At 33.9% G+C, this 15351-nt stretch overlaps 1 protein-coding gene across 2 annotated transcripts in view; it reads left to right on the top strand.

The window, feature by feature from the left end:
- The first annotated feature begins 3816 nt into the window (after window positions 1-3816).
- LOC118183273 (adhesion molecule nephrin-like) overlaps window positions 3817-15351 on the top strand; it is a 714613-nt gene continuing 703078 nt past the window's right edge. Inside the window, exon 1 of one of the 2 annotated variants that reach the window (XM_085818853.1) lies at window positions 3817-4183. In XM_085818853.1, the coding sequence (XP_085674979.1) occupies window positions 4117-4183 (67 nt within the window). In that variant the 5' untranslated portion in view covers window positions 3817-4116. The remainder of the gene's footprint in view (window positions 4184-15351) is intronic. The other variant, XM_085818851.1, reaches the window with a different exon arrangement.

Genomic DNA, 15351 nt, shown 5'->3' on the forward strand with positions numbered 1-15351 from the left:
TAAGTGTTATTAAGGTATCTGTCATAGGTATGATTTCGAGCTTAGTTAGGGATAGTTATAATATGATAATTAAACAGATATTAAAAACGGCTTTTTTAATTAAAAGCACTTAATAGTTCACCAATTATTTCAATTTTTATTTAAAGCTTAAAAACTGAATATACCCGAAGAAAGAGTATCTTACATTATCAGAATAAAATTACCTTATATCAAAGCTGAATCAGTTATATTCATATTTTAATTCAAATGTTCATTATTTTAAGCAATGTAATGCTATTAAAAATGACTTTGACTACATCATTACAGATGTCATATCTTCACACAGATTTTAACTTCACTTATTTCTTTGATCTGGACTATTAATTACTGCAATCACAGAATGGATAGCTCAGCAATTTACACCTGGAAACGTAAATCATATACGTTTGCTAATGTTAATGCGAAGAAAATAAATTCAATGAAATAATAAAAATTTACCTTCTTAGGTGAGATTAAGATTATTTAGATTATAACAAACATTCAAGATCTATCTAAAAATAAAGATGCCTCCGCGAGGCTGATCTTTTGAGGGCGAGTAACCGGTATTTACTTTTCACATGACAAGAAACATAAAAATTTTGATGTAACTACCCCGTTCGCAAGAATTTTGAGCTGTCAATGTCAGCGAGTTTTACATTTCGGCCACTGATGAATGCACTGAGAATTATTCATTTGGCAAAGTGTATAATATTATTTCAATAATAAAAATGACGTTGAGTCCTGGTTTCAACTTCGTCCCTATTACACTGGTTATCATAAATTAAGGAAAAATCACAAAAATTACGATTACTGAAAAAGTTACATGTAGAATTTTATGAAACTTACCCACAATATTCAACACATAGTAAGGTATCAAATAACATAAAAAGAAATTACCAGACAATTATGGTAGCATAGAAATTAGAACATATATAAAATTAACAAATCAAAGATGTCAGTTTGCTATAGTAAAAGTACCTTCAATATGGAATATAATCGCCTCTAGAAGCAGGACAGGACAGGAAAGGTGCTGCATTGCCTCTAGAAGCAATGCAGCACATTCAGCGATCTGTGATGCTTTCAATTATGCGGTCTATCAGTTCCACAGGAAGCGAGAGCCGAAGAAGTTGCAATCCCGGTAAGGGTCTAAGGGGGCGGATTGTGAGCAGCTAAAAGTCTCCCTAAAGCATCTCAAACGTGCTCGATAGGTTTCAAGCTCGGGGATCGAGCTGGCCACTCCATGCGCATAATTGTTTCGTGTTGAAGATAATCATATACGATACGAGCCCTGTGTGGTCTTGCATTGTCGTCCTGTAACAGGAAAGTATCACCTATTCCCCCGGCATATGGACGCACATAAGCATCAAGGATGTCATCTTTATAAACATGAGCATTCATGGTTCTCCTTGGAAAAGCAGGGAGGTCTGTGCGTCCACCCAAAGAGATGCCACCCCAAACACAGGCACTGCCACTTCCGTATGCATCTCTTTCACGGAGGCGCATAATAATCATCATTGGTTTTTGTGCCAAAAAACTCACTCTTTCTCTTTCACGGATGTTTTGACGGATGATAACGGGTTCCAGGTTCTCTCCATATCAAATAATGCCTACTATCGCGTTCTAGACTAAACATGGACTCATTCGTAAAGAGAATAGCCCTCCACTGCTCAGGCGTCCAGTGGACATGTTGTCGTGCCTACTGCAAACGGTCCCTCCTACGGCGTGTCTTGAGCAGCACGGAAATGGTTGTTCGCCTCGCATACATACCACCTTCGTGACGCTTTCTACGTACAGTTGACGTTGGTACAGTTGACGTACAGTACTTCTGGTGCTTGCAGCAAGGGAGGATCTAAGAAGAGTCGGTGTAGCGTTTCTATTCCTGAGTGCACATAATGTCAAATATCGGTCATCAGCGCTCGTCGTAGCAATTGACCGTCCTTGTCTGAACCTCCTAGGCGCCGAATCTGCGATTTGAAATTGCCTCCAAAGTCTATGAACTACAGAAGGACTCACATTTAGCCATCTGGCCACTTCTGTTTGACTTTATTCTGCCTCTAGTTTCCCAATGGCTTTCCATCGTAGTTCTGCAGGCAAATGATGCCTCGAGGTCATTGTTACGAATTGGCTATCTCAGATTTCTGATGTCACTATCACAGTGCAACATGTGGGTTTGCTCTTAAACATGGACTTTTTTTTATCCTCACAGATGACGTACTCAGAGTGCAGTGCCACTAATTTGCGTATTGGAGTTTCACTCAGCTACTCTTACTTGGCAACATATTTAAATTTTACATGTTTTGGCTTATGTTTGAGGGAGTTATCGCTATTTTTGTGATTTTTCCTTAATTTATGATAACGAGTGTATAAGGCCCCACCAATAGTGAGTGTTTAAGGCCATTGAATTCTAGTAGATCGACCCGGATTCACGCTCAAGCAAATGGGCTGCCTGCAAAGATTTATTTCTTGTAGTTTACCCTAAGTGTAATATGACTTCGAGCAACTTACCTTCAGAAGTCTTCCATGAAGGCATCAATTCCCTTAAGTATTTGTGTACCTTGTCATATTCAAATAACCTAACCGTCTCGTTATCATGAAATCAGTAGCATAACAACGGCTGAGTTGTTAGGAAAAATGGGTTTTGACAGTTGTACTGAGATTTGAATTTCAGTGAATGGCCTGGTTTGCATGTGTGAAAAGGTGACTTCCCTCAGATATAGCTAGTCAAAGTATTAGACGGTTTGGCTCATAGGTCACAAAATTATCCTTAGGCAAATATCTTTTATGTGGTTTACGTTCCAAATAGTCCTATAACTGACGGGAACGAACGCAGCCAAATTTTGTAGACCCAGGTTCGAGTCCCAGCGGAATTAGCTGGCTGCATGAACATTTTCATAGTTTTTGCTGTTTCCTTTTCTCTTCAAAGTGCATACTAGCCAGTTTTTTTTCCTTTTAAAAAAACTCTGTAAAGGCATTGCTCTTTTAATTCTACTCTACGTTTCTCTAATTTAATAAATAAATCTTCATTCAGTAATAATTTGGACTGGATTATATTACGGTAATATATACGAAATCCATCAGCTTAAAGGGATGAATACTACTGCGGATGACGTTTTTATCAAAAATTTACTAACATTCACATGTGCATGAGAAAAGCCATAAAACTCTCATGCAGCCTATCCGAGAATTTGCCGACAATTTCATCCAAGTCGAATTACCAGTGCTCAGCGATTTTACCGCTCGGCCGCTAATGGTCTAAATAAAAAAAAAAAAAAAAAAAAAAGAGGAAACAGAGATACTTGTTCGTCAAGTATTTAAGTAGAATGGTTTTACTAATTTGGAATGTATACACTGAATCCTGATAGAAATAATTTACAATAATTCTTTTTTCTCGTACCTATTCTTAATTTCAAATGTGCATTCTCCACGTGATCTACTTAAGTGATGAAATCCCTAAAAGATTTAAGAAAGAAATACCCTCCGCAGTGTATTTTTATCGGAGTTTCTCCTTACTTCGACTCATAAACAAATTTTTAATCCTCTCAGCATGCCTTTTACTGTCAAGCCCGAATTTATACAAATATTTTAAAATAAGGTGAGTTGAAAATTCATTCACTAAAGATTCTCAATTGACACGCTCTGTCATTGAGCGACGAGCAGATAAATCAGATGTAATATTTTTGGCGATGAAAAGTCGTCCGTTGGCGACTCTTCTTAAATTGGCGATTCCTTTCATCAGGAAAGTAACTTCCCTGTAACCTCAGCATCTCGTTCAGTATTCTGCTGTTCGCTGATGGAACCGCACGATTTGAAGTAAGGGTGGCAGTTAAATTTAACTTCAGACGTTTTAGCTGAACTGCTATATCAGAGACATCAAAATAAACACTTTCAGAAACACTCTGTTAACAAAAATAACAATTGTTTTTCTCTAAACATTTTATCTGTGTGGGTGAATTTATTTACACAAAAGAATTGATTTTTCCTTCATATAAATGCTGAAACCTCACATGGTTTCTGTAAGCTAAAACCTTAATGGAAACTGGGTGGCCTTTGATGTGGATAAAGAAGGTATTTTAACACCTGTTTAAAAAAAATATCGGAATGATATTGAATTGGATGGTTCTATTTTGGTTTAAACTGGATTTGTGTACCGCCGCTGCAAAAGCTGGTAAGTATTTGTGATTCCTGTGACAGCTCATTCTGTTCAGTCTGATGGGTATTTAATAATGATATCTGTGTAAATATCTGTGGGGATCTGTAAAGTTTCGAGTGGTGCTTGCGTAATTCTTGAAATTTTCTAGCTGAGGTTTCAGTTATTTAATAAACGTTACACTTCAGTCCAAAAAAATTATAATTTTTCTAGAGTTTCTTCAAATCTTTAAAAATTAAATAAAATAAAAACAAAACGTGGCTTTCCTTTCGAAACTAAAATAAATGCATAAGCTCACTGCCTTTTATTTCACATGGAGTATTTACAAAAGCAAAATTATTTTTTTTTACGAAGCATAAGAAATATTTTGAATACTTTAAAAAATCTGTTTAGATATTTCTATTATTATATAAAATTAAAATATCTAAATGCGCATTAAATTCGTACATTTGAATTTGTTATTTAAATTCAAAGTATTAAAGCATGCATAAAATATTAAGCACAAATATATAAAAATACATAAAAGTGAGAGTAGTACATTATTTTAAATCTTGGAACTTAATTGATATTTTTCGAATTTTTATCAATGCAGGGTTTCATTGGTCATTTTTAAAAATAACAAAAACCTTAAATCAGTATTTCAAATAGTTATATTTAATATATTTTCAAAATGCATGCATGAAAAATATTGAAACGTTTGATGTCAGAGGCTGAAAATTTCGTCAATAAATTTATAAAAGATTATTGATATAAAGAACTGCGTTGTTTTTAATGATTAAAAAGTAACAAAAAATTTTTAAATTTTGATTTCGAATTTAAATATTAAGAAGTTCAGTAAATCCGTAAATATTATTTTCGTTTCCTTATAAAATTCTTATTTTTCTTTGAATAATTTTAGTTCACAGTTTACTATTTTAATTTGTTTTGATTTAAGTCTGTATTTTTGTAAATTAAATTCTTTACGTTAAATGTAATCAATTTTTACAAATCATACTTTACCAAAAATGTTAAATAAATACAAAAAATAACAGATTAAAAAATAAAGACCTATTTTACTTTTAAGTGACTAAATATTACAGACGTTTGAAACATATAAACCACGAACATATGTTTTTTGCTGCTGTTTCTTAATTATAAACACATATTTCTTATTTTAAAATTCTTGCAGTTTTGGAGAATGATTGTAAAATATTTTGATTTGGCTAACTATCTCATAGCAATAAGTCGCATTCCAAATTAATGTCTAAATGTATTCTCTGATCCCCATTGTTTAACCAGGTCACTAATTATATGTCCTATTTTAAACACCTGTTCATTAAATAAGAGGATGAGAATTATACATTTAATACTGCATGACAGATGATTTCAGGTTTTTACAATACCGGTAATATTTCGATTTTTTTTTCTTGTGAGGATCATTATTTAAAAGTTTGCATCTTTTACGGGAGAATTTAGAGAAAGCTATAATCAGGTTAACTAGTAAATATTATATCTAGTATTACACAATGCGCCGGTATTTTAAAATAGCTGTGGAATGATAATAGCATGTGAAAACATTACGTTAAGAATGTGAGATATAATATACTAGACATGGATATTTACCTTTTTAAAATAAACAATGCTATACATGTTCTAATGATAAAATGCATTGCATCATTTAGCACAAGTTAATGTATTGTATTTAGAAAGTATTCCTCTATTTTCGAGCTCCTTGAAATGCTGTATTATCAATTATTTTGTAATTATTATTCGTTATGATGTTACTTATACGTATATTTCCATCTACGTTAATAACGTGTTATTCTTGATTGTTTTAAAATAATATTAGCTGCACTATTGTTCATGAAATTATAAAAATTTTAATGATTAAGGTTCCGAATGATGTTTGGAAATTTCTATGGAGAATATCTTAAAATTTTTCCAGTTCTTCTTTCCAACTTAAATTTTCCTGATTTTAAAGTATGCAGAGCAAATGCTTTTTACACGCGTCGAAAAAAAGTCTTAAGTTGTATCTTAAATCCATGCTTTCATATATTTTCTATTTCCCGCCAAGAAACGAGCAGATATTATTTGAACAATGCTTTAAAAAATGAAACTTATTATATGCAAGATAAATATTTTAAAGTTATATTTTAAATAGATTACTGCCTCCAGTATAGCGACAGATTATGTTTTTATGATGTTTTTTATCTGCGTTTGATAAAATAACTTCATTACTGCTTCAATTATTATATATTACTATTAAATTACACATGTTTGTCAAATGCAATCTCACTGCAAACCTAATATCTGCATTTTTTCACTCCATGCCATGTTGTGTTACTTAATATGATATTGTAAACATCTGTTCATTTGATTAAGCATGGAGTCTGGGAAACTGCTAGAAACGTGATTATGAACCACTTGTTCTGCAAAGACATCCCTTCTGAGGCAGATGATCGTTTTGTCCTTAAAGTTACTCCAATCCTTGCAAATATATATATAAGACTGGCATATTTTCGCCAAATATTCAGTGACTTTCTCGATAAAGCTACTTTTCCATTTTTTTCTCACTGCTACTTAATTGTCTTACATTCAATTTATTAAGTAATAATGTATTAATATAAATATTCTAACATTCCTAAAATTTTAAAATATATTATATCCTTTACCATGCATTATGATACCAATTAAATTCCAACATCAATTTATTTTAATACTATTTAGTAGAAAATTTATATAATAATATTATTAGTAATAATATTTTCTAAATATAATAAACTTAAATAAACTTAAATAAAATAAAATAAGAATTATTAGATGTCATATTAGTAGACGACTTTAGTTTCTCACTTTATATATAATCGTTCTTGTAGAAAATCTTTTGAAGCAAGCCGTGTTTGGACTGAGACACATGAAACAAAAAATTCTAAATTGGCCGCTTACACGACCTATATTTCTTATAGATTGAATGAAACGTTATTTTCGCTTGAAATTTGTATTTGAAAGTAAAATTTAAGTGACTTATCTACACATGAGTTATATGGAAAAGAATTTAGTAAAACAAGCGATGATGAATTATCAGTTGCGATGCTACCGAGCCCGTAATCCACAGAAAATTATACACTGTTTCGAATATTCATAGATACTGGAGTCTCAGGTTTGTATTTTGCTAGAAGCCATATTTCAATTTTTTAATACTGAGGAATTCGATATCGTTTTCCAGATAATAAAAAAAAATTACATTTTAGTGTTAGATGCTTAACTGAATGTGTTAATCACGTAATAAAATGTGAATATACGTCCATAAAGTATTTTGTAACGCAAAATATTTATTTCTTAGCTGCACTGAGGTAAGTTCTATCTCAACATTTAAAAGAATGCGGGAGGGCAATTTATCAAATCAAAGTATTTTTAAATCGTGTGAGCTCAATGACTATATTTTACCTATGTTAAAGCCCACCAGCGGCCGAGCGGTAAAGTCGCTGAACACTGGTAGTTCGGTCCGAGGTTCGAATCCCGCGAACGGGCTGGCTGCATGGGCGTTTTCGTGGTTTTCCCCATGTGTAACGTGTATACGAGCCAGTTTCCCTTAGAAAGTCCTCCACGAAAGGCATCCCTCCCCTTAGGCAGATAGCCCTAGTGTGCTTTGCCATAATTAAATACATCACATCACATTACCTATGTTAAAAATGGCAGTGATGAGAAAAAAGTACTCAATGCATATAAATTAGCTTTCAGGGAGATGGAGATCGGTTTCCAAATATTTATAATTTTGGTCCAGTTTAGAATTTTTTACGTTATTGAATTACAGAACAGAAACTTTCTTCTTTGTTCAAAACTACGACGAACTGGTCTGTAAAACGGTTTCGCGTCACATTTGTAATCGCGTTATTAATAATCAGAATTGAATTTCCTAGTCTTAAATTATCAGTTTTTGTAAATAACTGCAAGAATATCGTCGCTCTTATCACAAACAAAACGTATCAGATTTCATTCCTTATTTCCCTTATTCTTGTAAAAAGAATTATTTATGGAACCACTAAAGTTTGACATCTAAGCTATACGCAAATGTGTAACAAATTTCGGAAATGAGTGTATTTAAAAACTTCGGTATGCAAAAGATTTGAAGTTTTTTAGAGGGAGAAATCATGATACAAATGGCTAAAACTGGCTTATAAATTGGGTTTAAGAATTCTTCGGATTTACAATGTACCACACTCGACGATGGCCTCTACTTAGGTACTGAGTGTATTTTGATCAATTAGAATTATCAAAACATTTCTAAGCAGCAAAAAGATAATTACAAATTTACTTTGCTACAAGCCATAGCTTTTGTAAATGTGAGATCTCAATCGCTGAATACCATGATGCTCCATCAGGGGTTTCACCGCACTCTTATGAAATCATTTCGCAGAATTTCGTTTGAAAAATCAGTTATTTCTTTCTTTGGGTGTTGATAAAATTGGGAAAATATTTAATTTTTATGGAAAGGGACGAAATCAAATATATTCTATGCTGTAATTAAAAAAAGAAAAAACAAAAAACAAAGTGTTATCAAGACTATATCTGTAACATGCTAAACGTAGCTCGATAGCAGTCCGAGAACACATGGCGCAGGCACAGAGAAGACCGATCTTCACAAGTCAATGTGCCAAGAGACATCGTCCTCTGTACATCAAGAGTTGTCCAGATAGTGCTATTCTGACCACATGCGTTACAATATCTGTGATTTTATCATGGACAGTAAGCTAAAAGAACAAGCGAACGTGAAATTATATGTAAAACTAGCAAATACCCCACAAAGACTCTTGACATCATTCAGCAAGTATACGGCCATGCTGCAATGAATAGTTCAAGGTATTTTGAGTGGCGCACGCAGTCAAAGATCGGAAAAACATCAGTAGAAGAAGACGAGAGATCAGGATTGTTTCCAAAGAGCATAACACTCTAAACTCTTGTTATTCTGCAAATTGTGCATGATGATTGTAAGCGATGAGTACGTGGGCCTTGTCCCTTTATCATTTGGGTTAATCAGTACAGCACCACGTACACCTTTACCTAGTGTAGCCTATACATTGGCAATTACATTATACAATGAAGAGTTACAATTGGAGCGTTATGCCTTGCTTTGTCAAAGACAGTTTACATTATGTACCTGATTCCGTATTTTAGACCTTGAAGACGTGTAGATGCATAAAATATAGTTGAAGGTATGGCTGTTCTAATATTTGTCTATTTTTCTTAATAAATATCTTTTAAGTAAAAATAGACAAATAAATAATAGACAAATAAGGCGCAATAAGCATGCAAGTTTTTCAAGAAATACATAGGTACCGTATAGGTCCATATAGATTTTTTTAGTATATTTGAATCAGTATTTTGGCAGTAGCGAAATGAGAAAAAGAATACTACGTGCTCAAGATGAAAGCTTGGTTCCTAATGGTTTAGTTTTTATTTAGTTTATTACAGTTCAGCTAAACGAAAGATTTCTTTATTAGTTTTATTTAACAGTTGGTTAATGCCAAGGTTTCGTGTAGTAAATTTAAATTAATTATTGCCTGAAGAGTTAGGTAACTATCTGCGTCATGAGCTTTATATAAGTATCGTACGACAGGGATTAACTTGAAATGACTAAGCGTCAATCAATAAGTAGTTACTGCAGCTTTGTAATGGTAAGTGGAAATACCCATCATATAACACAGACTAATTTTTAAATAACGCAGCAGCTTAGAGCAATTCATTACTAGCAGTTACTAATTTTAGGATGGAAAACGTAATGCCCAAATTAAAATACGCGGTTAGAGACTAGGCGCAAGTTAAATTTAGTATTTTGTTTACCTCCTTATTAAAAATGGGCACTCACGTTTAATGCACTTTTATGACATATGATTGGAATCTATAAATATATAGATCGAGTAAAATCTGAAATTTTATTATTTATTTTTTATTTATTATCTGAAATTTTTCAGATTTTAAATTACGTCCAAAGGAACGTTTTATGTATTACCTTTAATTATTAAATATCATGATCTTGGCATTTAAGCCATAAAATTCAGTTCAACTGCAATATCGCAAAATAATTTTAAAATGAGCATACCTTTAGAATTTCTGACACACAGTTTCGCGAGCTGAAGATAAAAAGTGCTTTTTTTTTTGTTGTTGTTGTTTGTTGAGCGTTGCCTTCTTCACTTTTAAATCGCTGAGTTTGTTAATCATCAAAGTTTTAAAAATATGAAATAGATAAATAAAACAAATTACAAATTTGGGCTTCCAGATGCCCATAATCGGATGGTTTGGTTTGGTTTATTTAATCACGGTAAAGCACACTCTAGTCTAAGGGAATAATACCTTCGTTGAGGGCTTTCTAAAGGAAACGGGCTCGTATACACTTTACACACGCGGAAAACTACGAAGGCGCCCTGCAGCCAGCCCGTTCGCGGGATTCGAACCTCGGACCAAACTACCAAGGTTCAGCGACTTTACCGCTCGGTCGCTAGTGGGCCCCATATTAGGATGGAAACCTACGTTATTCAAAATTAGATGGCTCCAGGTACCGTTGTTTTATCACAATGCAAGAAACATATATACATTTATGCAGATTCTTCATTATTTAATTGTTTAAATATAATATAGGGCTATAATATTTAGTGACGATAGTTTAAAAAGTGACTCGGACATTTATAGTGAACCAACGGTAAAATTCCAAAACGAAAATAATAGTCCTTCAGGGCAAATTGCCCTTTTGAACTAAAAATGTAATAGTTTGAGCAATTAAGTTACTGTAATATTTCGAGTTTTTTATATAAGATAAAGCAAGTAATAAATTCCCACTCCTTTTTTCGATTTAAGCGAAAAACCTGTCAAACTGAATTGATACAAAATTTAATTATTCGCAGATGTTTGTCTTTCTCTTTATCCATTAAATTCCATTTGTTTTGCAAATCCGAGAACACTAGACTAGAAGAGAAACACGCTAATGTGACAATCAAAACCGTAAAAAACAACCTTATATTTAGCGTAGGTATAATGAAACACTCAATCGATTTCGAGGGCAGCTAAAGGTCCCTCCTCATCAAGAGAAAAAAATACATACAAAGAAGAAAATAGGAATCACAGAAACACGTGGTGCTTATCAGCACTGCACGTCGTTATAACTAGATTTTTAATCAGAGTTGCACTGGCCGCCTACTTTTACTGAGCCAGGCTGTCTGATCAAGCATAAAGAAATATTAGCGAAGTTAAAATAGGCAGCGAGGGGCAAATGCACATTACGCTCAAAATCTGAACTTCAAATAATGGAAAGCAACCACTGAACGGATTTTTATACCCTCTGGTAGTACCAAGTGCGAGGAGGTAACGCCATCTATCGGCAAAAATAATTGAATTAAGACAGTAGAATTTTAAAGGCATTAGGAAGGACTGGATTGGACTTCAAATCATTAACTAAACTTTCTAAATCTTTGTGAATGTGAAAAGCCTCAAGAAAATCCAATTCGCCTATGGAAGAAGCCTTTTGGATGATTTTTGCAGACCCAAAATCAAAATTATGGTTAAAAGTCCAGCTATGATACGCTATTGAAGACTTGTTAATTTCCCCTTTTTTGACATAAGATTCATGTTCCTTGATACGAAACTTCAACGCTCTTTTTGGTTGGCCAATATATCTTAAACCACACTGACATGATATACTATAAATTCCCCAAGAATTCAAGACAGAAACGCAATCTTTTAGAATCGAAGGGTGAATTTTATTAATAGGGGAGAAACCGACTTGAGAATTGAATTTCTGGAGAATCCGTGCAATTTTATAGCTAACAGAAGGATAAAATGGAAGCACGACAAGGTCATTGATATTATTTCTAACAGTGGAATGTCTTCTTTGATGGGAATCTGAAAATTTTTTGACGGCTTTATCAATAATCACGGGAGAAAATCCACGGTCAATCGCAACTGCTCTCAAATAATTAAGTTCATTGGTAACCAAAGATTCAGAGGAACAAACTTTTAGCGCGCGGAAAACATAATAGTAAAAAGAAGCCATTTTTTGCTTAACAGGGTGGCATGACTTGGCATGGGGTGGTAAACAAACTGCAGAGGGTTTACGGTACACAGTGGTGCTAAAATCGGTTTCATTGCGGATTATAAGAATATCGAGGAAGGGGAGGGAATTGTTGGATTCAATTTCAAGAGTGAATTGGATGGCTGGATCAATTGAATTCATAATAGATAGAATCTCGGATAAATCCTCTTTATAACCGTCAAAAAGTGCGAAAGTGTCGTCAACATACCGAATCCAAAGACGAAAAGATAATTTATCAAATAATTTCATCTCAAAATAGTGCATATAAATGTCAGCAAGTACCGGACTGAGAGGATTACCCATAGCCAATCCTTCAACTTGACGAAAATATGCATTTTGGAAAACAAAGTGGGTTTGACTTAGAGAAACTTTAGTAAGCGAAACCAACTCATTAATTTCAGTATGTGTGAAGTGAAATTCCCGAAGCCTAGTTTCAAGACAATTTAGTGCTCCTTCGACCGGAACATTAGTAAACAATGATTTGACATCAAATGAAACCATAATGGAACGAAGTGGGGAAATATTTTTAAGTTTATCAATGACTTCAACAGAATTTTTTACAGTGTGAATATTGTTATCAAGTAGAGGAGAAAATCTGGAAACTAAATATTTGGCCAAAGGATATGAAGCAGTACCTATGTTGGAAACAATTGGTCGAAAAGGAATACCGGTTTTGTGGACTTTTGGAAGAGCATAAAGTCTAGCGCAATTAGTAATAGGCGGAATAAGTGATTTCTTCAACTGAGTTGGCAGAATGTGGGAAGATTTAATAGCACTTTTTACTTTCATGAGGTCCGAAGTTTCATGAGTTACCTCCATTTAAAAATTGCTAATTCCACTGAAAATGTTTCCTCATTTGAACATACATCCTGGTCTAGAACCGATACCGTTTGTCAACGGCATAAAAATGTGCTCATTTCTAAATTCCAAAAACTCACACACCTGTCGGATAGTCCCAATTATCTAGCTGATCTTCCCACTGTAAACGTTAACTCCATCGTTAATATCTCCAATAGGAATCTTTCGGAGGATCAGTTAAAAGTATTAAAATATAATTTCAACTTTTCAAAGACATCTAAACCTTCAATTCCTCAAATCATCGCCCCTATAGAGAAAGCCTTTAAATTCTCCAAAATTTCGGAAACGCAGAAGGATACAATCCGCCACCTAATTACTCATAACGTTAATTTTAACAATAAATCTTTGGGTTCTAATCTTAGCAAAAAGGAAAATGAGATCTTACGTGAAAGTAATTCTGATACTAATATCATTATCTCTAAAGCTGATAAGGGCGGACAGATCGTTGTTATGGACAAACACATATATATTACTGGAGTCTCTAAATTGATAAATGAAGGCCCATACTGCTCGATCCCTAAAGATCCTTCAATTTCGGACCTCATGAAAGTAAAAAGTGCTATTAAATCTTCCCACATTCTGCCAACTCAGTTGAAGAAATCACTTATTCCGCCTATTACTAATTGCGCTAGACTTTATGCTCTTCCAAAAGTCCACAAAACCGGTATTCCTTTTCGACCAATTGTTTCCAACATAGGTACTGCTTCATATCCTTTGGCCAAATATTTAGTTTCCAGATTTTCTCCTCTACTTGCTAACAATATTCACACTGTAAAAAATTCTGTTGAAGTCATTGATAAACTTAAAAATATTTCCCCACTTCGTTCCATTATGGTTTCATTTGATGTCAAATCATTGTTTACTAATGTTCCGGTCGAAGGAGCACTAAATTGTCTTGAAACTAGGCTTCGGGAATTTCACTTCACACATACTGAAATTAATGAGTTGGTTTCGCTTACTAAAGTTTCTCTAAGTCAAACCCACTTTGTTTTCCAAAATGCATATTTTCGTCAAGTTGAAGGATTGGCTATGGGTAATCCTCTCAGTCCGGTACTTGCTGACATTTATATGCACTATTTTGAGATGAAATTATTTGATAAACTATCTTTTCGTCTTTGGATTCGGTATGTTGACGACACTTTCGCACTTTTTGACGGTTATAAAGAGGATTTATCCGAGATTCTATCTATTATGAATTCAATTGATCCAGCCATCCAATTCACTCTTGAAATTGAATCCAACAATTCCCTCCCCTTCCTCGATATTCTTATAATCCGCAATGAAACCGATTTTAGCACCACTGTGTACCGTGAACCCTTTGCAGTTTGTTTACCACCCCATGCCAAGTCATGCCACCTTGTTAAGCAAAAAATGGCTTCTTTTTACTATTATGTTTTCCGCGCGCTAAAAGTTTGTTCCTCTGAATCTTTGCTTACCAATGAACTTAATTATTTGAGAGCAGTTGCGATTGACCGTGGATTTTCTCCCGTGATTATTGATAAAGCCGTCAAAAAATTTTCAGATTCCCATCAAAGAAGACATTCCACTGTTAGAAATAATATCAATGACCTTGTCGTGCTTCCATTTTATCCTTCTGTTAGCTATAAAATTGCACGGATTCTCCAGAAATTCAATTTTCAAGTCGGTTTCTCCCCTATTAATAAAATTCACCCTTCGATTCTAAAAGATTGCGTTTCTGTCTTGAATTCTTGGGGAATTTATAGTATATCATGTCAGTGTGGTTTAAGATATATTGGCTAACCAAAAAGAGCGTTGAAGTTTCGTATCAAGGAACATGAATCTTATGTCAAAAAAGGGGAAATTAACAAGTCTTCAATAGCATATCATAGCTGGACTTTTAACCATAATTTTGATTTTGGGTCTGCAAAAATCATCCAAAAGGCTTCTTCCATAGGCGAATTGGATTTTCTTGAGGCTTTTCACATTCACAAAGATTTAGAAAGTTTAGTTAATGATTTGAAGTCCAATCCAGTCCTTCCTAATGCCTTTAAAATTCTACTGTCTTAATTCAATTATTTTTGCCGATAGATGGCGTTACCTCCTCGCACTTGGTACTACCAGAGGGTATAAAAATCCGTTCAGTGGTTGCTTTCCATTATCTGAAGTTCAGATTTTGAGCGTAATGTGCATTTGCCCCTCGCTCCCTATTTTAACTTCGCTAATATTTCTTTATGCTTGATCAGACAGCCTGGCTCAGTAAAAGTAGGCGGCCAGTGCAACTCTGATTAAAAATCTAGTTATAACG

The sequence above is a fragment of the Stegodyphus dumicola genome, chromosome 6 (genome assembly GCF_044657685.1).
Source record: "Stegodyphus dumicola isolate Sdum_Otavi_A_Nest chromosome 6, ASM4465768v1".
Classification (NCBI taxonomy): domain Eukaryota; kingdom Metazoa; phylum Arthropoda; class Arachnida; order Araneae; family Eresidae; genus Stegodyphus; species Stegodyphus dumicola.